Here is a 24,709-nt window from a genome sequence, read left to right as displayed (position 1 = left end):
GAAATGAATGTCAACATTCTATTTGCCCTTCCTGACTGCTATCCAAACCTGCATGTTAACCTGAAGAGAATCCTGAACCAGGACTCTCCAGTTACTTTGTACTTTAGAGTTCCAAAGCCTTTACCCCTTCATAAAATCATCTCTGCCTTATTCCAACCCAAATGCATAATCTCACTCTTCACACATTGTATTCTATCTGCCATTTCTTTGTCACTCTTGTAACATGTCCATGTCCTTTGTAGTCTTGCTGCTTCAGCATTGCCTACTTATCTTTATATCATCTGCAAGCTGAGCAACAATACCTTAAGTTCTTCCATCCAGATTGTTAACATGGATAGCGTGGTCCCAACATGAAGCCCCATGCTAGTAACTGACTGCTATTCTTAAAATAGACCCTTTTATCCCCACTCTGTTCTGCTACAGCCAATCCTCTGTTGATGCCAGTACCCTGCCCCTAAGAGCTCATGCTGTTCAAAATCTGATGTTATAAGAGGTTCATAAAAACATGAGGGGCATGGGTAGGATAAATAGACAATGTCTTTTGCCTGGGGGGTGTGGGGGAGTCCAGAAATAGAGGGCATAGGTTTAGGGTGAGAGGGGAAAGATACATATAACATTGAATGTTACAGCGCAGTACAGGGCCTTTGGCCCTCTGTTGCGTTGACCTGTGAAATGAATCTGATGCCCATCTAACCTATACTGTTCCGTTATTAACCATATGTATGCCTGTTTAAATGCCTTTAATATGGGCAAGTCTACTACTGTTGCAGGTAAGCCGTTCCACGCCTCTACTACTGAGTAAAGAAACTACCCCTGGTATATGTCCTGAGTGTCTCACTCCTCAATTTAAAGCTATATCACCTTTTGTTAGGCTATATAAAAGGGATCTAAGGGCAACTTTTACACGCAGAATGTGGTACATGTATGCAATGAACTGCCAGAGGAAGTGGTGGAGGCTGGTACGATTTATAGTATCTGGATGGGTATATGAATAGGAAAGGATTAGATGGATATAAGCCAAGTGCTGGCAAATGGGACTAGATTAGGTTAGGATAACTGGTCGGCATGGGCGAGTTGGACTGAAGGGTCTGTTTCTATGCTGTACATCTCTGACTCCATAAATGCTGGGCCATTTCTCTGTGCTGGGACCATCTGAAAACCTTCATTTAAAGCTGAGTCTGTGAGGGTTCCAATGAAATTATGAGAAATGGTTACTTAGAAAATGATATTCTATTAAATACATAATCTAACTCCTGAGTAACTACTCAACAGACCCCATGTTTACCTTGCACATCTCTAATTACCCTAATATTATACATTTACATTATGTACTTACGGTTTGACAGCAACTGTCAAGACCTTTGAACATAGAACATAGAAAAGTACAGCACAGAACAGGCCCTTTGGCCCACGATGTGCCGAGGTTTAATCCTAATATAAATATAGTAACTTAACCTACGCACCCCTCAACTCACTGCTATCCATGTACAAATCTAGCAGTCGCTTAAATGTCCCCAATGACTCTGCTTCCACCACCACAGCTGGCAATGCATTCCATGCATTCACAACTCTCTGCGTAAAGAACCTACCTCTGATATCTCCTTTATACCTTCCTCCTAATATCTTCAAACTATGACTCCTCGTACCAGTCAATCCTGCGCTGGGGAAAAGTCTCTGGCTATCGACTATCTATTCCACTCATTATTTTGTACACCTCAATCAGGTCTCCTCTCTTCCTCCTTCTCTCCAGAGAGAAAAGTCCGAGCTTATTCAACCTTTCTTCATAAGGCAAGCCCTCCAGTCCAGGCAGCATCCTGGTAAACCTTCTTTGCACCCTCTCCAAAGCCTCTGTATCTTTCCTATAATAGGGACACCAGAACTGGACACAATATTCCAAGTGTGGTCTCACCAGGGACTTGTAGAGCTGCAGCAAATTTCGTGGCTCTTAAACTCGATCCCCGTTAATGAAAGCCAAAACACCTTTCTTAACAACCTTACCCACTTGGGTGGCAACTTTGAGGGATCTATGTACTTGCACACCCAGATCCCTCTGTTCCTCCGTACTGCCAAGAATCCTGTCTTTAATCCTACAATCAACATTTGAGTTCGACCTTCCAAAATGCATCACTTCGCATTTATCCAGGTTGAACTCCATCTGCCATTTCTCAGCCCAGCTCTGCATCCTGTCTGTCAGGCTGCAGCCTGCAGTAGCCCTCTATACTATCGACGACACCTCCAACCTTTGTGTCATCTGCAATTTTACTAACCCACCCCTCAACCTCCTCATCCAAGTCATTTATAAAAACTACAAAGAGCAGAGGCCCAAGAACAGAGCCCTGCGGGACCCCACTCAACACTCTAGGCAGAATACTTTCCATCCACAAGCACTCTCTGCCTTCTGTCAGCCAACCAATTCTGAATCCAGATGGCCAAATCTCCCTCTATCCCATACTTCCTGACTTTATGAATGTCAGAATATGGCTGCTGACCACTTTTGAAAGGAAGGTGTGATCTCCCTTCATCTGACAGTTTTGTGTATGAGAAAGCTGTCAGAAAGGAAGAATGACTCCATGTTTCTAGGGGGAGCCCTGATTGGAGTCTCTTCTCAGAAGCGTGGAGGTTCCACATTATCAAAATTAAATGCTGGATTGGAATTTAACATCCATATTTAAAAGTTTAGAAATTGTTTAGGCATACAGTAATCCTGCTACTCCTCTAAGTGTTTGACTGCAAAAAAGAACTTTGAGAGTCTGACTTTAACTGGTTCTTACTCCAATTTGTACATTTCAGGCTAGTTACATTACAGCCTGTTCTGGTTTCCAGTGACAGCCATGGAATTGTCTTTTATGTGGATAGTGCTGTATTGGAAAGTGGCGATCCCTCTAGTAAGCGCAAATAAGATCATAAGGAATAGGAAGAGAAGTAGGCTGTTCAGCCACTCGAGCCAATGGATTATAACGGATCCAACGTTCCTTTATCCACTTTCCTGCCTTTTTGATTCCACTACTGCTCTTTTACTGTCAGTATACCTTGGCAAAGATAGAATACAGTAATGTGTTTTGGATTACTCAGAGTTGGACAACACGAAAATAGCCTTTGGATCAACTAGTCCATGCCAAACATAATCCCAAACTAAACTAGTTCCACTTGCCTGCATCTGGCCCATATCCATCTAAATCTTTCTTATTCATGTACTTATCCAAGTGACTTTTAAACATTGTACTTGTGCCTGCTTCCACCACTTTCTCTGGAAGTTCATTCCACGTGTAACCATCCTCTGTAAATAATTTGTCCCTTGTCATTTTTAGATCTCTCTCTCCTCTCACTTTAAAAATATGCTCCTTAGTCTTGAAATCCCCCATCGTAGGGAAGCTGTACTTCCCTTAAACCTATTCATACCCCTCATGATTTTATAAACTTCTGTAAGATCACCTCTCAACCTCGTAGACTCCAGTGAAAAAACTGACCACTTTCATATTTGATTTGCAGCCTTTTTATTTGCTTGTTCAAATGATCACTTCATCGTCTTTACTTAAGGCCCTGTAAGTTTCTAGCAGATTCGTAGGTTTCTGGTCATGATAATATATTGTTTTCCATATGTTTACTTTATCTCTAAAAGAAGCTATAAGCTAGCTGTTTTTATTTCCTGGGATCCCAACTGGCAGTTTTCATGAACTTGTATTTATTTGCATGCAGATTTCTGTTAAACCCTTCAAAGATTCATACTTAAAAGCTAAGCTTTGAGTTAAAAATGGCGGTATAGTATGAGTCAGGGTACTGAGTTTGGTAGAACAGAGTTCTTTCTGATAGTTGGTAACTAGTGATTTGGAGCAAGGGCCGGGTGGATCTCATTAAATGAGATCCTTGATTGGGGTTGTTAACCAGGGCGAATCAGTGAGCCCTGGCTGATGGCTATAAATAGAAAATCCCCCTCTAACTCTATTTTGATTTAATTCCTGCCCTCCTCTTCACTGTTTTGATCACAGTCTCCCGATTCTAGCGGCAAGCTCTGAACTGGCTGGTCAGAGTGCGTGTACTGTGCCCATGTAAATAAATAAATGGTGACTTTGTGACAAGATATCAGCCTCTCTGCAGTTGTTTCATTAACCAAATAGGAAAGATGAAAATTTGCATGCAGAACTTTAAGACTTTGAGTGGCTTTTATTTGCATAGAGAATAAACTTGTACTGATCAGAATACTTAATTTATATAGTCCTTAATCAAATTCCAGTTTTTAAAGTTATACTTCTACTAACTAATAAATACCAAATTTTATACAGAACAAGCATAGTTAGATATTTGAAAAGTTGCATTCAGATTGCTTGATGTGATAACTTCAGTCCTATATGCATACATCGATTGAACTGTAGTTTAAGATAAAATGTACACCACTTCACTAGTTTAGGATTAGGAATCTAAATTGGATAATTTTTTGAAAATTACATACAAGTGATCTAATTGGAAAGATTAATGCAAAAGAGTATTTTACACATTTTTGTGCAGGAGCCTTGTTTCTAAAGCTTTCAATCACAATGGAGTGTTGCAGACTGTTATTAAACAAGAAGCTATTGAGAATTCCAAAAGTCCAGCATCTCAGAAGCAGTCTGACAAAAATGTATCTGGGGGTACAAATAATGGTGAAGAAGAGGTAAGAAAATTATCTATATTGTGTTTTGAATTTTATAATCTAGTAACTGGGTCTCTCAAAATCTTGTCTGTCTTCAATGCATATGATTTATTGAAATTATGATAGTGTTGTTGCATTTGATCTTTAACCTCGTGCACACAAGACTCCAAGATAATTATACCAATAATCTGCAAATTTAATTGCTGAAGTCCATAATTATATCTAGTGTAACTTCAGTTTAGTGTCTGAGGAAATTCAAATTTATACACAATATAACAACTTAAGACTGGTGTCTGTTTGGCAGCTCATGTGCCACATGTCTGTTCAAAAAATAATTACCTAAGAATTCATCTCGTAGTCACGCTTTTTCTCCCTGTGTCTGCATTTTTCTTCCTTGTGCAAATGCACCCTACACACAATTGCAGAATTTCACCTAACACTGTACCCAGTGATGGCAACAAATGATCTTGAGAAGAAAGAAAAATCTGGAAAGAAGCCATGCTGAATGGGAAGTGACAATGGTCCCATTTATCATATGACTCTTCCTCTGGGTCATAGAGTCATAGAGATGTACAGCATGGAAACAGACCCTTCGGTCCAACCTGTCCATGCCGACCAGATATCCCAACCCAATCTAGTCCCACCTGCCAGCACCTGGCCCATATCCCTCCAAATTCTTCCTATTCATATACCCATCCAAATGTCTCTTAAATGTTGCAATTGTACCAGCCTCCACCACATCCTCTGGCAGCTCATTCCATACACGTACCACCCTCTGTGTGGAAAAAGTTGCCCCTTAGGTCTCCCTTATATCTTTCCCCTCTCACCTTAAACCTATGCCCTCTAGTTCTGGACTCCCCGACCCCAGGGAAAATACTTTGTCTATTTATCCTATCCATGCCCCTCATAATTATTTAAACCTCAAAGGTCACCCCTCAGCCTCCGGCGCTCCAGGGAAAACCGTCCCAGCCTGTTCAGCCTCTCCCTATAGCTCAAATCCCCAACCCTGGCAACATCCTTGTAAATCTTTTCTGAACCCTTTCAAGTTTCACAACGTCTTTCCGTTAGGAAGGAGATCAGCATTGCACGCAATATTCCAGCAGTGTCCTAATGAATGTCCTGTATGGCCGCAACATGACCTCCCAACTCCTGTACTCAATACTCTGACCAATAAAGGAAAGTATACCAAACGCCGCCTTCACTATCCTATCTACCTGCGACTCCACTTTCAAGGAGCTATGAACCTGCACTCCAAGGTCTCTTTGTTCAGCAACACTCCCTAGGACCTTACCATTAAGTGTATAAGTCCTGCTAAGATTTGCTTTCCCAAAATGCAGCACCTTCCATCTATCTGAATTAAACTCCATCTGCCACTTCTCAGCCCATTGGCCTATCTGGTCCAGATCCTGTTGTAATCTGAGGTAACCCTCTTTGCTGTCCACTACACCTCCAATTTTCTACATGCACTTTTTTTTCATTGGGTACATCATTTTTAGAAGCTTTTATTTATAAGGAGTCAATCGGAAATCTGCTTGTTATTAAGAGTGATAATAGTCTTGGCAGCATGATAAAATACATTATACAGTTAGATTAAATGATAATTGCCCTTTTATTATGCATTGTTACTAGGGAAAGTAAAAGATTAACACAGCCTTAAAAGATAAAATTCTGTTTGATGAACTCTTATCTGCTTGGACTTGGAGGATAGTTGAAACAATTATTGGTATCATGATACATTGTTCCATCATTTTTGGAGGTTGTCTATTATGTCGAGGAAATCTCTGTTTTGGTGACAATTCCTATTAGTTTTAAAGTTACAAAAGGCCAGAAAAACAAAGTAGATGTTGACTGTCATCAAAATAGAATTTGGGCAATTGAAGTTGACTTAGTGTTGTCTGTGCAAATGGTCTGCCTTACCCTCAAATTTCTGAATTTAGTCTAAGTGATCTTCGTTGTTCAACATCATCAACAAAATTTCTGTCTAATCTTGATTTAAACTTAAATCCATCAATGTGCCTAATCAATCAGTGCATGCACCTAATCTTGTCATTGGTGTTAATGAATACAGATTTGGACTGTTAAATTTTGAAATTGGATTCACATTTTTTTAAGCTAGGGTAGGTCAATGCAAGTATCTTAATGCCAATATTGTTATACAAACTGGTGAGTATGTACTAGTCTAATCTCTTGCATGCAAACTGAGTGTATAGTGTAGTGTTTCTGATTTGTTCTTTTATTCACTGTTGTCGTCAGTTTGTTGTTTACTGTATACTGGCTTCTGTTTGTTACACAGCAACGTGTAGTGAAAAAACGGGGCTGGCCAAAAGGAAAGAAAAGGAAGAAAGTTTTACCCAATGGTCCGAAAGCACCTGTAACTGGGTACGTCCGATTTCTCAATGAGCGTCGAGAGCAAATTCGTATGCAGCATCCAGACTTGCCATTCCCAGAAATCACACGCATGCTTGGAAATGAATGGAGCAAACTTCCTGCTTTAGAAAAGCAGGTATGTTTTTATTTATATACTTTTCATCGTCCTTTTAGAGATTGAAAATTACTCGCTTATTACTCTGCTCTACAACTGTTGAAAGAGCAAGACAAGAAAGAAATGGCTAAAGTCCCTGAATGACTTTGATTTACATGTGGAGAGGGAGGGACTGATTAAGTATAGTCAGCATGGCTTTGTTTAAGGGAAATTAACTCTCAAACTTGATTGAGTTTTTTGAAGATGTAATCAAAAAGATTGATAAGGGCAGAGTGGTAGACATGGACTTTAGTAAAGCCTTTGACAAGGTTCTACGTGGTAGGCTGATTTGTAATGTTAAATCACATGGGATTTTGGGAGAGCTTGCCAATTGGATACAAAATTGGCTTGACAGTAAGACACAGAGGGTGATGATGGAGGGATTTTTTGGACTTGAGGCCTGTGACCAGCGGTGTTCCACAGGGATCCGTACTAGGTCTACTTTTGTTTGTCATTTATATAAACGATTTGGATGAGAATGTAGGAGAAGTGATTAGTAAATTTGTGAATAACACCAAAATTGGTGGACAATGCAGGTTATTTGAGATTACAAAGGGATCTTGATCAATTGGTCAATGGGCTGAGGTATGGCAGATGGAGTTTAATTTGGATAAATGTGAAGTATTGCATTTTTGGTAAAACAAACCAGGACAACTTTTATGCAATTAAAAGTACAGCTCTGGGTAATGTTGTAGAACAGAGAGACTTAGGGGTTCTGGCACATAATTCTTTGAAATTTGTGTCATGTGTAGACCGGGTGGTTAAGAAGGCATTTAGAACAATTGCCTTCATTGCTCAGATGTTGGGAGTATAGCAGATGAAATGTCATGGTCATAGAGATGTACAGCACGGAAACAGACCCTTCGACCAGATATCCCAACCCAATCTAGTCCCACCTGCCATTACATGGCCCATATCCCTCCAAACCCTTCCTATTCCTATACCTATCCAGGTGCCTTTTAAATGTTGCAATTGTACCAGCCTCCACCACTTCCTCTGGCAGCTCATTCCAAACACGTACCACCCTCTGCGTGAAAAAGTTGCCCTGTAGGTCTCTTTTATGTCTTTCCCCTCTCACCCTAAACCTATGCCCTCTAGTTCTGGACTCCCCACCCAAGGGAAAAGACTTTGTCTATTTATCCTATACATGCCCCTCATGGTTTTATAAACCTCTATAAGGTTTATAAACCTCAGCCTCTGATGCTCCAGGGAAAACAGCCCTCGGCTATTCAACCTATCCCAATAGCTCAAACCCTCTAACCCTGGCAACATCCTTGTAAACCTTTTCTGAGCCCTTTCAAGTTTCGCAGCATCTTTCCGATAGGAAGGAGACCAAAATTGCATGCAGTATTCCAATAGTGGCCTAACCAATGTCCTGTACAGCTGCAACATGACCTTCCAGCTCCTGGTGAGGTTGCACAGACGTGAGGCCTCTTCTGGTGTACTGTGTCCAGTCCTGGTCATTCTGCTATAAGACTGATAATATTAAATTTGAGAGGGTTCTGAAAAGATTTACCAGAATGTTGCTGGGAATCGAAGGTTTGAGTTATAAAGATAGGCTGGATTGTAGGAGATTGAGAAGTTTATAAAATCATGAGGGCATAGGTAAGGTGAGGTGGTGAGGGAGTTCAAAACTCGGGGACACATTTTTGAGGTGAGGAGAAAGATGGAAAAAGGACATGGGGTGGGGGAGGGGGGGGCAACTCTTTTTAAATACAGTGCAGTTCATACATGGGATGAACTGCCAGAAAAAGTAGTAGATTTAAGACATTTTGATAAGTACATGAAAGGTTTGGAGGGATGTGGGTCAAACGCAGGCAAGTGGGATTGGTTTGGTTTGGTTTAGGAACATGGCATGCACTAGTTGGACTGAAAGCTCTGTTTCCATGCTGTAAGACTCTGTGACTTGGTAAAGGATTGAGCAAAAGGCCCTGATAGTATCTTTTGATAATTCAGAAATAGACATTCCCTGATGATTTCCATTTGCAGCTCCTCTGATATTGACTTCGTATGTGCCAAAAGCAGCAAGACTCTTATAAAATTCTTGTTGCACAGCAGTAGTGTTCGTACTTCTGAACCAGAAGGCTTGAGTGAAAGTCTCCACTGCTCCCAGAAATGTGTCATAGCATGTCTGAATTAGTTAATTTTAAAAATATTTCTGACAACATTCAGGCACTGCTAAGTGGCAAGTAATGGTTGTGCCAATTAAGTGCTAGGTAATGACCACCTGTAGTAAAGTCTAATCACTACTGCTTCTCAAGAACATATCACAGAATTTCTCCCAGCCCAAATGACACTTCTCATCCTTGGGGCTCATCATTTGGTCAAAAACGTAAACTAGACCAGCCAGTCAAATACTGTGGCTACAAAAGTGGGTTAGGGGCTGGAAATTCTCTCATCCATATTCCCCATACCTTGTTCATCATCTACAAGCAAGTGTGTGTTGGATTACTCCTCACTTGATGGGATGAGTGCAACTTCAACAACACTTAGAATGCTTGATGCCAGCTAGGACAAAGCAATCATTTAATTGGCCCTTCTTATATCACTTAAGTACTGTGGTTTGTTTATTTACATTCTACCTATGTATGACATGCGGCAGTAATTTTCCCAAGTTTCTTTAATACCAGCTCTGAAACCTGTGAACTGTGCCATCTAGAAAGGCTAGTTAGCAGGTACATAGGAACACTACTATGTACAGGCTCCTGCCTGACTTGGAAATATGTCATCATTTTAGGACTGTGACCCAGCAACAATGAAGGAACTTCCTTTCTCATAGTACTCCACTGACTATAGTTGTTGAAGCGGGTGACTCACCTCCATGTACCCAAGGGAATCATGATAGCCAATAAGTACTACTATTGACAGCAATGCCAGGAACAAATTTGAAATAATTGTGATTGGAAATGACTAAAAATCACAAGAAATTATGCAAAATTTTGTGAAAATCACATTTTTTTAAATTATGTTTTATTTTTGATTGTGGGCTAAAATAGAAAAGGATTATGTTAAAAGGAAGGACTGTGGAAAGAGTTACTGCACTTTGGAGAACAAGTACTGGAACTCATTGAGCTATGTTTGCCAGTTGCTTTGAATACAGTAGGGGAGAGAGATAAAATAATATGAGGGGGGGGGGGTGTGCTTTGTGAGATTTGGTCAGCTATAGATTGCTAATTGTCTAGTTGTGGCTGCTTGTAGATGCCAAAGGTATCAACCTCTCAACCCTGGTTCCTGGGCAACGGAGTGGCTAGCAATTGTCAATGATATAGGAGAGGACATTCTCCAGACTGGGAGAAGTGAAGTCTGCCTCTACACCAAAATAACTCAAACTTGGACGCAGTCTCTTGTTTCTTACCCTTTGCTGTAAACAATTGCCTCTAACCAGTAACGGTGAAACTGAACAATTGATGTATAAGTCCCATGTCTTTGGCAAAGAACTGAAAGAACCTGGGAGAAAGGTGATTGGAGATAGAAGGTCTTGGGAGGAAAAACAAACTCCTCAGCAAAGCCAATAGACTGGTGCGATTAAATTGTGATTCCCAATGTTTTGTCCTTCACACACAATGCTTTTTTTGGGGTGTGAGTGTGTATGTATTTAAAGGTAGTTAGAATTTTGGACTTACTTTGGATGTTGTTAGTTCATAATTTTGTTCCCCTGCAGCTAGATTTGGATGTGAGCATAAGAGGTACAGTTAGTAAGTTTGCAGATGACACCAAACTTGGAGGTGTAGTGGACATCGAAGAGGGTTACCTCAGAATACAACAGGATCTGGACCAGATGGGCCAATGGGCTGAGAAGTGGCAGATGGAGTTTAATTCGGATAGATGCGAGGTGCTGCATTTTGGGAAAGCAAATCTTAGCAGGACTTATACACTTAATGGTAAGGTCCTAGGGAGTGTTGCTGAACAAAGAGACCTTGGAGTGCAGGTTCATAGCTCCTTGAAAGTAGAGTCACAGGTAGAAAGGATAGTGAAGGAGGCGTTTCGTATGCTTTCCTTTATTGGTCAGAGTAATGAGTACAGGAGTTGGGAGGTCATGTTGTGGCTGTACAGGACATTGGTTAGGCCACTGTTGGAATATTGTGTGCAGTGCTGGTCTCCTTCCTATCGAAAAGTTCTTGTGAAACTTGAAAGGGTTCAGAAAAGATTTACAAGGATGTTGCCAGGGTTGGAGGATTTGAGCTACAGGGAGAGGCTGAACAGGGTGGGACTGTTTTGCCTGGAGCATTGGAGGCTGAGAGGTGACCTTATAGAGGTTTACAAAATTGAGGGGCATGGATAGGAAAAATAGACAAAGTCTTTTGCCTGGGGTCGGGGAGTCCAGAACTAGAGGGCGGCACGGTGGCACAGTGGTTAGCACTGCTGCCTCACAGCGCCAGAGACCCGGGTTCAATTCCCGCCTCAGGCGACTGACTGTGTGGAGTTTGCACATTCTCCCCGTGTCTGCGTGGGTTTCCTCCGGGTGCTCCGGTTTCCTCCCACAATCCAAAGATGTGCAGGTTAGGTGAATTGGCCATGCTAAATTGCCCGTAGTGTTAGGTAAGGGGTAAACGTAGGGGTATGGGTGGGTTGCGCTTCGGCGGGTCGGTGTGGACTTGTTGGGCTGAAGGGCCTGTTTCCACACTGTAATCTAATCTAATCTAGAGGGCATAGGTTTAGGGTGAAAGGAGAAAGATATAAGGGAGACCTAAGGGGCAACTTTTGCATGCAGAGGGTGGTCCGTGTATGGAATGAGCTGCCAGAGGTTGTGGTGGAGGCTGGTACAATTGCAACATTTAATAAGCGTTTGGATGGGTATATGAGTAGGAAGATTTGGAGGGATGTGGGCCGGGTGCTGGCAGGTGGGACTAGATTGGTCGGCGTGGACCGAAGGGTCTGTTTCCATGCTGTACATCTCTATGACTCTATTTGGACTAAACAGGAGTTCTTGTTAGATACAGAAACCTGGCCTGTGTTTTCAGTTGATCTGAGTCCATCAAGTAAATCTGGGACTTGGAGTATTTTGATTAAACCTTTACCTTTTGTGATAATTTCTGGAATAGAGGGGCTTTAGAATCAGTGCACTTTTCCATTGGGTTGTGACAACTTCAAAATTTCTATTTAATTTTAAGCACTTTAGAATTACAAGAGTTGAATCTAAAGCCATTTTTAAAATAAAATTTTGGTTTAATACATTTTCAGCAGACCAGCCAGCCCATTACTAATTGCTTTACCCACAATTTATATATTCACAGATATCTTTCTTCAAATTGTATAACATAGAAAGGTACAGCACCGAACAAGCCCTTTGGCCCATGGTGTTGTGCTGAGGATTATTCCTAATCGAAAATAAAATAACCTAACCTACGCACCCCTCCATTCACTGCTGTCCATGTGCATGTAAAACAGTCGCTTAAATGTCCCTAATGACTCTGCTTCCACCACCACCACTGGCAACACATTACATGCATTCACAACTGTGTCAAGAATCTACCTCTGACATCTCCTCTATACCTTCCTCCTAACACCTTAAAACGATGATCCCCGTGTCAGTCAATCCTGCCTGGGAAATAGTCTCTGGCTATTGACTCTATCCATGCCTCTCGTTACCTTGTGCACCTCGATCAGGTCACCTCTCTTCCTCCTTCTCTCCAGAGAGAAAATTCAGAGCCTAGTCAGAAAATTCTTCGTTAGACAAGCCTTCCAGTCCAGGCAGTATCCTGGTAAACCTTCTTTGTATCCTCTCCAAAGCCTCTGTCTCTTTCCTATAATAGGGAGACCAGAACTGGACACAGTATTCCAAGTGTGGTCTCACCAGGATTTTGTGGAGCTGCAGCAAAACCTTGTGGCTCTTAAACTCAATTCCCCTGTTAATGAAAGCCAGAACATCATATGCTTTCTTAACAGCCCTGTCCACTTGGGTGGCAACTTTGAGGGATCTATATACTTGAACACAAAGATCCCTCTGTTCCTCCACATTGCCAAGAATCCTGTCTTTAATCCTATATTCAGCATTCAAGTTCAACCTTCCAAAATACATCACTTCGCATTTATTCAGGTTTAAGTCCATCTGTAATTTCTCATCCTGTCTATGTCACACTGCAGCCTGCAATAGCCCTCTATACTATCAACGGTACCTACAACCTTTTGTGTCATTGGCAAATTTACAAACCCACCCCATAACCACCTCATCCGTCATTTATGAAAACTACAAAGAGCAGAGACCCAGAAACAGAACCCTTCAGGACATCGCTCACCACTGACCTCCAGGCAGAACACTTTCCATCTTCAACCACTTTCTGCCTTCTGTCAGCCAACCAGTTCTGAATCCAGGCAGCCAAATCCTCTGTATCTCATACCTCCTGACCTTATGAATGAGCCTACCGTGGGCAACCTTATCAAATGCCTTGCTGAAGTCCATATTCGCCACATCCACTCCTTGACCTTTGTTGACCTGTCTCGTCGTCTCCTCAAAGAACTCAATAAGATTTGAGGCATGACCTGCCCCTCTCAAAACCATGCTGACTGCCTTTAATCACGCTGTGCTTTTCCAAATAGTCATAAATCCTATCCCTCAGAATTCTTTCCAAAACCTGCCTGACTGACTGACTGATTTTCCTATTACCCTTCTTGAAAAGAGGAACAGCATTCGCCTCATTCCAATCCTTTGGTACCACTCCTGTGGAGATTAAGGAAGCAAAGATCTTCGCCAACAGCTTAGCAACCTCCTTTCTAGCTTCCTGGAGCAACCTGCGATAAATATCGTCCGGCCCTGGGGACTTGTCAATCTTAATGTTTGCCAAAATTTCCAGCACATCAGCTCCATCAATCTTGATCTGTTCAAGCCTATTTCCCAGCCTCTTAAAGTTCTCATTCACAACAAGGTCCCTTTCCTTCGTGAAAACTGAAGCAAAAAATTCATTTAGGGTTTCCCCTATCTGCTCGGACTCCATGCACAAGTTCCCTATGCTATCCCTGACCAGCCCTACCTTTTTTTTTAGATTAGATTAGATTACTTACAGTGTGGAAACAGGCCCTTCGGCCCAACAAGTCCACACCGCCCCGCCGAAGCGCAACCCACCCATACCCCTACGTTTACCCCTTACCTAACATTATGGGCAATTTAGCATGGCTAATTCACCTGACCTGCACATCTTTGGACTGTGGGAGGAAACCGGAGCACCCGGAGGAAACCCACGCAGATACGGGGAGAATGTGCAAACGCCACACAGTCAGTCGCCTGAGGCGGGAATTGAACCCGGGTCTCTGGCGCTGTGAGGCAGCAGTGCTAACCACTGTGCCGCCCATCCACTGTGCCACCGTGCCGCCCATAACCTCCTTCCTGCTCATTCTCTTATTCCTCACGTATATCTAAAATGCTTTTGGGTTCTCCCTAATCCTTCCCACCAGGCCTTTCTCATGTCCCCTCCTGGTTCTCCTCAGTCCACTTCTGACCTCCTTTCTAGTAAGCCTGTAATCCTAAAGCTGTGCCAGATCCTTGCTTCCTCCACCTTGTATAAGCTGCCTTCTTGCTTTTGGCGAGAAGCTCTCATGTTCTCATCATCCAAGGTTCCTTAATCTTACCCCTCCTTGCCTGTCTCAGAGGAACAAACTCTTTGCTTTTTGCAAAGATCTGTACTTTATTTATATGTTTCTCACTCCTGATCCTCACAGAAGATAGTGCCTAATCCTACTGTGCTGTTCTTTTATGCTTTCCTCAAAAATTTGATTTGTCATAAGTAAGACTTTCACTTGTAACACTGTTCCCAGAATGACTACACTGAAGACCAGGGTTATAATTTTATAATGTTTGCTATATTTATGATCTTGGATAGAGAGTTTAAAAGAATATGATTTTTGTCCATATAGACGTGGCAGGAAATGTTTCCGTTTTTACATGTTGTTCTAGAAACAATATTTATTGTCCTGAATACCAGATGGGCGTCACAAATGGAAATTTCAAGCTTGAGAGCGAACCTTGTGAAACTTGGTACAACATATTATGCTGATTAAGGTCACAATGAATGATTACAGGTATAAACTTAATGCACATGATGCCACTGACTCTTATTCACCCAGCAGTTGAAGACTTTTATTTAATCCAATATTTAGCATTATTTGGACGAAGCAGAAAAGGACAAACAACAGTACCTGAAAGAACTTAAAGAATTTCAGCAAACTGAGGCCTATAAACTGAGCACAGAAAAAATCCAGGAGAAGAAACTAAAGAAGGGTAAGAACTGGTTTGGAGTACACACCACCGTAAACTAACACTGCTGAAACATACTGAAGATCTTTGTTTAAACAATAATTTTCATACTTGCTAATTTTCCCTTTTTGGTGATTTTGATATTCAGAAGTCAGTTTCTTTTAATACTTGAAATGATCATTTATGTGAGTCCATTGAATGGATGCCCACATTCCTCCTCCTCCTCTACCATAACAGCCACTACTAGGTTCTAATACTGAAATTTGGTGTTTTTGGTGGGCATAATATAGAGGTGGGAGGTGAAAATATGTTAAAGGAGGGGCCCATTTAAAAAAAAAATGAATGGAGGGAGAGTTTACTTTTGAGGGAGGATGGTAATGGTGACTTTGAGGGAATTGGATGGTGCTTGAAGGAGCTATTTACAGGTTAATAGTGCGAATAAACATTGGAGCATTGTGGGATTGGAGACCGGAATAAGGTGTTGGAAACAGGTTGTTTAATGGTCAGGAGTTAAACAAAAGCAGGAGGTGAAAGTAATGGGAAGAGACTTTGGACAAAATGAAGGGAAACTATTGCTGGGAACCGAAATAACTACATGGACTGTCTTTATCTTATGATTTAAAAAAAACTTGAGCTCTTCGTATTTAGTGTTAAAAGATAGTTGGAGTTTTGAGGAAACGGAATTGAAAAGGCACTCAGTTATGCCGAAGAGTATCTTTTACCAGTTGAATCTTCATGGAATAAAAGGTTTTGATTATGGGGAGTGAGGCACAATAAAATATTAGAGTAGCTTTTAGAATTACTTCTATTCGTCAATGAAAGAAAGTAAGTTCATGAGGTATGATGCTGACAGTGAAATTTTCTTTATATTGATTGGTATCATTGAGACTCTTTTACCCTTCATAAAGGTGTATTGAACTAAATCTCGACTGTCCCTATCCTAACTTGCAGCAAATCCTGTTTACCTTTTCATTACCTTTCTTTATCACAGAATATGATCACTATTGGTTGAGCCAGAATTCATTCCTAATGGCCCTTGAAACGGTGGTTACCTCCTTGAATTCTACAGTCCATTGTAGAATTTATCCACCTAGAGTACTGTTAGGAAATGAATATCAGGGTTTTGACCCTGCATCAATGAAGGAACAGCAATATTTTTCCAAATCATGATGGCGTGGTGCTTTGATGGAAATTGCAGGTAGTGGTGCTCCTGTACAGAGAGTCAGAGAGATGTACAGCACGGAAACAGACCTTCGGTTTAACTCATCCATGCCGACCGGATATCGAAACCTAATCACGTCTAATCTCGTCCAATTTGCCAGCACTTGGCCCATATTCCTCTTAAACCCTGCCTATTCATTTACCCATCCAGGTGCCTTTTTAAATGTTGCAATCGTACCAGTCTCCATCGCTTCCTCTGGCAGCTCAGTCTACACACGCACCACCCTCTGTGTGGAAAACGTTGCACCTTGGGTCCCTCTTACATCTTTCCCCTCTCACCCTAAGCCTATGCCCTCTTGTTGTGGGCTCCCCCAGGGAAAAGACTTTGTCTATTTATCCTATCCATGCCCCTCATGATTTTATAAACTTCTGAGGTCATCCCTCAGACTCTGATGCTCCAGGGAAAACAACCCCAGCTAATTAGCCTCTGCCTATAGCTCAAATCCTCCAACCCTGGCAACATCCTTGTAAATCTTTTCTGAACACTTTCAAGTTTCATAATATCCTTCCGATAGGAAGGAAACTAGAATTATGTGATATTCCAAAAGTGGCCTATCCTCTGATGTTGCCCTTCTAGATGGTATCAATTTTGTTCAATGAAATTTACTGCAGTGCATCTTGTAAGCTGCCACTGTGCATTCCTTCATGTTGACAATGGTGGATGAGGTGCCAGTCAAGTGAGCTGCTTTGTACTGGATGATGTCAAGCTGCTTGTGTTGTTGTAATACTCTCCAGGTAAACTGACAGTATTGTGTCACATTTGTGACTCTAGCCTTGGAAATAATGAGCAGGCATTGGAGAGACTGGAGATGAGTTCCTAGCGCAGAATTCTTTACCTTTTGTGCTGTTGTAGCCACCGTATTTACATTGTTGGATTACCACTGAGTGGAAACTATGTTGATACTGGGGGCTTCAGCAATGGTATTGTCATGGAATATCAAAGACGTGATTAGATTCATTCTTGTTTGGGATGGTTTTTCTGTTCCACAAATGTTACTTACCCCTTGTACTTGCTGACCTGCTTTAGGTCCTAATCTAGCGTATCTCAATTGTAAAATTCTCAGTGTTATTTTGCAGTTGTAACCCCTATCTACTATTTTTCCTTTTAATGCACTGTATTTTTGACCAAGCTTTTAGTCAGCTTCCCTAATAATCATCTGACTTTGTTTGATTTCTCTCCTGAGATGTTCTATTTTAAAGCTGTTATGTAATGCAAATGGAAGTTTTAAATTGAAAGATAACTAACAGTTTTGCTATTTCATTTTAGAAGAGCTGTGGCCAGGAGTTAATGGTCCCGTCCCCAAGGTGTGTGATCATGTGATTTTTTTTTTAAACAACTGCATTGTATATCGCCAAACTATTTGGACAATGCATTACTCTATTCATTCTAAGGAAAATCTTGTTCCATGATGTGAATAATTTGTCAATTTAGAACTACATATTTTCATATTTAATGAAGTATTAGCTTGGCAGGTCACTGTTAATACTCCACTTTATGTTGAATGAATGCACTGCTCTTAGCTTTGGTCTATCTATGAGTGGAAAACCTTTTCATCTCTGTCTCCTGTTTCAAAAACTTTCATAATTTCACATTGCTGTTAATTCATCCCCTTGGCCTCTCTTTTTAAGAGAATGGAGATGCTATCTCTGCATCCTTTCTTTATAGCTTCAACTCGCAATTCTGATATCATAGTAAATATTTTCTGTATTCTCTTCACTTCTACATCCATTTTGTGCTGTTCTGACCAGAAAACTGTATGGAGCCCTTCAAGTGTGGTCTAACCAAGAATAATATAAATTTAGCATAACTTGCCTACTTTTAAATTATTTCCCTCGAGCAATCAACCCTACCAGTGGTTTTGCTTCTGTTTTTGGCCTTGTTAATCTTTGAGTGATTAGTGTAATGTTTACTTCCAGATTTTTTTTCCCTTTTTAATCTTCTTTTAGATTTCTCATTTCTAAGTAATGTGTAACTTATTTTTCTTAATAAAATGTGATGCCTTCAAGTTTCCACTATTGTAATACATTTGTCGATTATATACTTATTTTATACATTTATTAATTTCATCTTGTGATTTGTTATGCTTTCTTTCAGCACTGACCATCTTTTCTCCAATTGATATTGTCTGCAAATTTTAGAGATTGTGTTGTTGATTCCATAATCTGAAATGCTTTCTTCAAGAAGTTGTGAATGAGTAACTTCATTAGTAATCCTGGTTGGGCCCCAGTTTTTTAGACTCCGCCACTTTGAAGCTATCTTTTCCTCCTGCTTTTGTTTTATATCTTTTATTCAGCCATGCTTTCTGCCTCTTTTTCCCTGACTATGCTCCTCTGACCTTTATTCATTAATTGACTATGAATTTATGACCATGAATGAATAAATGACCTTTTAATTAGAATCTAGATGAATTATTTGCTTCTGCACTATCCTTGTCTAAGTGAGGCTGGTTAGTGTTTCATTTGTCTATCTTTTGTAATTCAGGCAGCTGATGATTCACCAGACAGAATTTCCATGTTTGACACCCCCATTTTTACAGAGGAATTCCTTGACCAGACCAAAGGTATTCTGATTCTATTCGAGTTTTCCTGCTGATTGGCAGTTTTGTTCAGTGGATAGATGTGATGTGTAATACAGTGTCAAGACTTTCAGACCATGGTGATCTCTGGTCTGGTGTCTGATCTAGATGCCCTGTCTCTTTAGATAATGAGGTAACCATCATCAGTTTCTATTCTTACTTGCTAGAAAGGGCAACTGACAGAACTTGGCAACAATGATAAGTGTTTGGGCTAATATAGTAAATAAGGAAATTGAGACTCAATCTAACTATGATTTAAGCATTATTCAAAATAAAATAGTTGAAGTTATTATTACACATTAAATAGTTATAGAAACATTGATCATTCCCAAGATTGTAAAATCAGAATATAAATGGACGTTGTCTCAATTTGTATGTAATGGATGAGGAAAGGATTGTGTTCTCTGTCAATTGGGAATCATGATTATATCCACTTGCCATGCTAATTAATACAATGAAGACTAATTAATTGTGCTACCTAATGACTTAAACACAAGTCAGTTCCTTTCTTAAGTTGGGCACAAAAAAAGTTGCGGGGGTGAAGGAGCAGTCTTGTTGCATAATAGTAGTGCCCCTTCCTCTGGGCCAGAAAGCCAGAGTTAAAATTCCCCTTGCTCTGGACATGTCATAATATGTTCAAACAGTTTCGTTAAAACAAAACTAAACAAATCAAGGAAACCAAACAGTTTTTGAGAACCAAAATAAATGTAGCAATTAAAATATGTAATCTCAGATAATATACCTTGCAACTTGCATAATGCTGTTATTTGGCATTGACTTTGATTATTCATGCTTTAATGACTCCTATTTTAGGTTTAAAATTTTAATTACTTTGATACAAAGCATTAACGAGTGAAATTACATCTGAAGGAGCTGTACAATGTTGGCTTACTTTCATGGGGAAGAAAGTTTAATATCAAAGTATTTAAATTATTTCAGTAATTAATATCTCATTTCACCAATCCCCTCAGCTTGTCACTGGATCAGCTGCAGGAAGTAAGCTATAAATTCCCACGTGGTAAAATGTTCATGCAAGGTACTGAATGCAGTTGATATCTTTATGTTGGTGATTGAGAAGATGAGTTACCTATCTGTAGCATGTTTTTTTTTCCTAGTTATGTTTCTGTGCTTATAGATCCCTTTCAGAGCAGCATAGGTTATCTATTTTGTTGCCATTAGTGTGATTTTTGGACTGATCAGACATCCCCTGTGCATGATAGTTTCCAAACATTGATATCTTTATGATTGATCCATTTTTAGTTGAATGCATGTTCGATGCTTTTGACTTTTGTATGCTTCAGGATTTTTTGAACAGTAAAATCTCAACACAATCTCAAAGAAAGAATGTCCACCTCTGTCAAGGGACTGATCACACTAATTAATTTGAGTGTTTGTTTGTGTTGCCACAGTACTTTCTCCTTTTAGAAAGTAGAATAAACAGTTAATACACCTTTCAAATTGAGGAAATTCTGACTACTATGAACTTGTCATCTTTTTTTTTAAACAAATACTTAAATTGAGCTTTTCTTTTCTCTTTTCAAGCTCGTGAATCAGAATTACGAAAATTAAGGAAGTCAAATGTGGAATTTGAAGAGCAGAATGTTATCTTACAAAAACACATAGAGACTATGAATAATGCCAAAGAGAAACTCGAGCAGGAGTTGGCATTGGAAGAGAGGCAAACACTGACCTTGCAACATCAGCTCCAGGCAGTACGCCAGGCCCTTACCACCAGCTTTGCTTCAATTCCCATTCCAGGTGAGAATAGAAAATAGTTTAAAGAAAGTAGTAATTGAATCATCCACAAAATTGTGCAGATATAATTTCCAGGCCATTTTGAACAACTGGCATAGCTCATGGTGTACATATGTATTGTAATTTCCTTGTTGTAATTATTTTTCTGACATGACTCCCATAGCCATTCAACCATTGCATTGTACTCACCTGTGATGAGTTCTGGTCATTACATTCTTTTGCAGATATTACTTTCCCTGTTGAAACACTATTATACTCCCAGGAGAAGGGAGATGGATGATTCATTTTCGGATCTCAGTCAGTTGGGTTTTGACTGTTCCAAATGTGCTCCTTGAGGTAATTATCTTTAAGGAAAAAAGAGAATCTTGAGGGAGAGTGGTGACTAAATGGAGTCTGTACACCTTTGGAACAGTCAAAACTCAACTGACTGAGGTCTGAAAATGGATCACCCATCTCCCTTCACTTGGAAATCTAACATTGGTTAGATAGAGAAAGTAATGTATTGTTCAGCACGGATTGATTGGACCGAAGGGTCTGTTTCTATGCTGTATGAATCTATGATTCTACAAGAAGGGTGACCTTCCTACAGAAGACCTCACTAATGTCCTACATAATCACATCATGACATCCCAATTCCTATACTCAATATTCTGATCAATAGGCAAGCATACCAAACACCCTTTTTCACTATCTTATCTGCCTGCAACTCCACTTTCAAGGAACTCTGCACCTGTGTCCCTAGGTCGTGGTCCGGCAATTCTCCCAAGGGTCCTACCATTTAACTGTAAAAGACTTGCCCTGATTTGCCTTTCCAAAATGTAGCATCTCACATTTATCTAAATTAAACTTCTGCAACTCCTCCCCACAAAAAATTCAAGATCCTGTTGTACTCTTAGATAATCTTCTTCACTTTTCACTACACCACCAATTTTGATGTCATCTGCAAATTTACTAACAATTCCTCCAATGTGCACATCCTAATCATTTACACGAATGACACAATCAGGTGACTTAAAGATCCATTTACTATTTTGAAAGCTGTTCAGAGAAACTAAGTATTTAAGGTGAATTTGGAGTTTGGCTGTCGGGTTGGTGAGAGAAGGGTAAGGGTGCCAAGTTGTGGAAGATCGGGGGAGCTTCAGCGGTGAGCCTGCCCAGGGTGAAGTCACATCTGGTGGGGTGTTGGGTCAATTATGGGTGGTGAGTCAGGGTTCAGTTGAATAGTTACCGAGGTGTTGGTCCTCCGATTAATTTAAGACGGCTGATCGGCACAGATGAGTTGAACAAAATGGTCTGTTTCAGTGTTATACAACTCTGATCTGAGTACAGCACTTAAACTGAAAAAGGAGGAGTGGTTACTAATGGAGGCATGCTCCATGCTTCTGTTATTGTGACCACTTGAAATTGTTTGTGCTGATTTTAGGTGAGAATACTACTGACCAGAAAATTTTCAGGGAGAACTCATCTCAAGGAATGTGCCTTTTTGTCCAAACAGGATTGAAATAAGGTTTTCATATCTTGTCAGAAAATCTGGGCCATTGTTGATGACAATAAATCTGAATGGTGGGTGCAATGATTTCTAAAGTGAAATATGAAAAAAATACATTTAAGCAGAAAAGTAGAAACACCAAAATGCCAGTAAACACCAAGTCACAGAGACAAGTGGCTATTAAATAAGACAAAAGTCCTGTGCGATTGCAAATTAGGTCATGGGTTAGATAAATTACTGCAATGCATTTTCTTTTGCACCAGATAGAAGTAGACCTTTATTGATATCTTTGAAATAATAAAAGGAGACTTTGACGATCGACCGATAATTTGTAATAAATCGGGTAGGGAAGAATACAGAGCGTTGCAAAGAGGTTGATTGAAATGGAACTGGGTCAGATGCAAGATTTTTCTAAGTTGGCCATAGAATCTCGAACTGGATCATACACCACGAGTGCAAATTTGTTACAAACATTTAAAAGTGAGCAGGCCCTGGCTTTGGCGGACAGTGTACAAAAATGTGGCTCGCATATGAGCAGATATGCTTCATGCTCAATAGTCTCCCAGAATTCTTTTGATTGCGTGCTGGTCATTTGTGAGGAAAAGGTTTTGTAGATTTTTAGCTTTCTTAAATTGCCCCTGGACTGTTAATTTATTTTTAAAATTTAAATGCTTTCCTTTGCCTTTCCCAGAAAATTAAGTGGCTGCTATTGGAGGAGTTAGAGAATTCATGATGCTCATAAGAACCTAACAACTAGGAACAGGTGTAGGCAATTGAGCCCCTTGAGTCTGCTGTGTAATTCAATATGTTCATGGTTGATCTCATCTCGGCTCTTACTCTGGAGGGGGTATAGGTTGTGGGAGGCTTCAGCAATGCTGCAGGTCCCTTATACACAAGTGAGTATGCTCAGAAACAAACCCAGAAACCGAGAGAGAGCAAGTCAGGCAGAGTGAGTGAGGAAAAAGGAAACTTTAAAACTCTGAGCCCAGGGCAGAGGCATTGAATCAATTAACTGAATATTCAGTTATCTGAACGAAATAGTGCCAGCCCATCTCATTCGGATAATCGAGGTTCCTCTGTATATGTATATCAATAAGGGTCAACAATTATTGCCATGCCTTTCTTGCAAGTTCCCAATATTTCCTAGTTTATACTATGTCCCACTGAGAAACAATGGATTGCATATTTCCCTTGCTATTTTTTTCTTCTATCTGGATTGATTCTACTTTTTGATCTCTAGAGCCTATATCATTCCTTTTATTTTCTGGTAACAGTCAGCCTCATCGCTCACCTGTACTCCTACCTTCTCCTTGAACTTTGATTTACTGATATTCCATGCAACTGAACCACCACTTCTGTTATTTAAATTCAAGCCCCATCTGCAGCCTTTGTGATTTACCAGGACTATAGTCCCCACAAGATTAGGCAGCCTATCTTGTTCCCAGTACTGGTCCCAATACCCATGAATTCAAACCCATTTCTCCCACACCAATCTTTCAGCCCCACATTTAAATCTTTATTCTTATTGCCCCTGTGCCAATTATCTTGTGGCTGAGGTGGCAATCTGGCAGTTACCACTTTTTTTGGTTCTGCTTTTAGTTTAGCCCCTACCTCCTCATATTCACTCAATCAAACCTGTTTCCTTGTTCTACCTATACTGTTGGTACCTATGTGGACCACAATAACTGGATCTTCCCCTCCCATTCCATGTTCCTTTGCAGCCCAAATAAGACATCCTGAAACATGTCACCGGGTAGACAACAGAGCCTTTTAGGCCTTTCCACAGAGAACAGAGTCTGTGCCCCTAACCTTACTATCCAAGTTTACCACTGCATTTCTCTTTTTTTTTTTTGTCCCACTTGATGGTGCCCTGTACGACTGTGCTACAGTCAGTTTGCCCATCCTGCCTATAGACCCCGCTCTCATTCACACAATGGTAAGATTGTGAACCTGCTGGATAAGGACAAGAGCTGAGGCTCCTGCAACACTACCTGCTGGATCCATCCACCTGCCTCACTCATAGTCACACCCTCCTGTCTCTGACCACAGACTGAATTAAAGGTAGTTACTAATGTCTCAGTGTCCAAAGTTCAGACTTTAGTTCATCAATTCTGAGTCAGACTTCCTTGAGCAAGCAACAATGAATTTAAGGTTTTCCTATGATGTCACTGTTTATTTCACACTAAGCTGAGCTCCTCCCCAGCAGCTCTCTTCCCTTCACTTATAACACTGGGTCCACCTCTCTCAATGCTGTTTCTCTGTCTAAGGCCACTCTCCGTTCCACTGCAGCTTTGACTTGGCAGGTTCCCCACTCTCCATGCTGTTTCATGCT

At 40.6% G+C, this 24,709-nt stretch overlaps 1 protein-coding gene across 6 annotated transcripts in view; it reads left to right on the top strand.

Annotated features, from left to right (window-relative positions):
• hmg20b (high mobility group 20B) overlaps nucleotides 1–24,709 on the top strand; it is a 44,305-nt gene that overhangs the window by 6,932 nt on the left and 12,664 nt on the right. For all 6 annotated transcript variants that reach the window (XR_015751838.1, XR_015751836.1, XR_015751837.1 and 3 more), the window contains exons 3-8: nucleotides 4,504–4,648; nucleotides 6,921–7,130; nucleotides 15,240–15,360; nucleotides 17,825–17,862; nucleotides 19,040–19,118; nucleotides 20,676–20,891. Coding sequence is in view for 3 of the 6 variants with exons in the window: in XM_087976058.1 (XP_087832184.1) it covers nucleotides 4,504–4,648; nucleotides 6,921–7,130; nucleotides 15,240–15,360; nucleotides 17,825–17,862; nucleotides 19,040–19,118; nucleotides 20,676–20,891 (809 nt within the window). In the remaining 3 variants the exon portion in view is untranslated. The remainder of the gene's footprint in view (nucleotides 1–4,503; nucleotides 4,649–6,920; nucleotides 7,131–15,239; nucleotides 15,361–17,824; nucleotides 17,863–19,039; nucleotides 19,119–20,675; nucleotides 20,892–24,709) is intronic.

The sequence above is a fragment of the Chiloscyllium plagiosum genome, unplaced genomic scaffold (genome assembly GCF_037043375.1).
Source record: "Chiloscyllium plagiosum isolate Xiang-an unplaced genomic scaffold, Cpla_swu_hap1 HiC_scaffold_28, whole genome shotgun sequence".
Taxonomy (NCBI): Eukaryota; Metazoa; Chordata; class Chondrichthyes; order Orectolobiformes; family Hemiscylliidae; genus Chiloscyllium; species Chiloscyllium plagiosum.
This window is presented reverse-complemented; position numbering and strand designations above follow the sequence as displayed.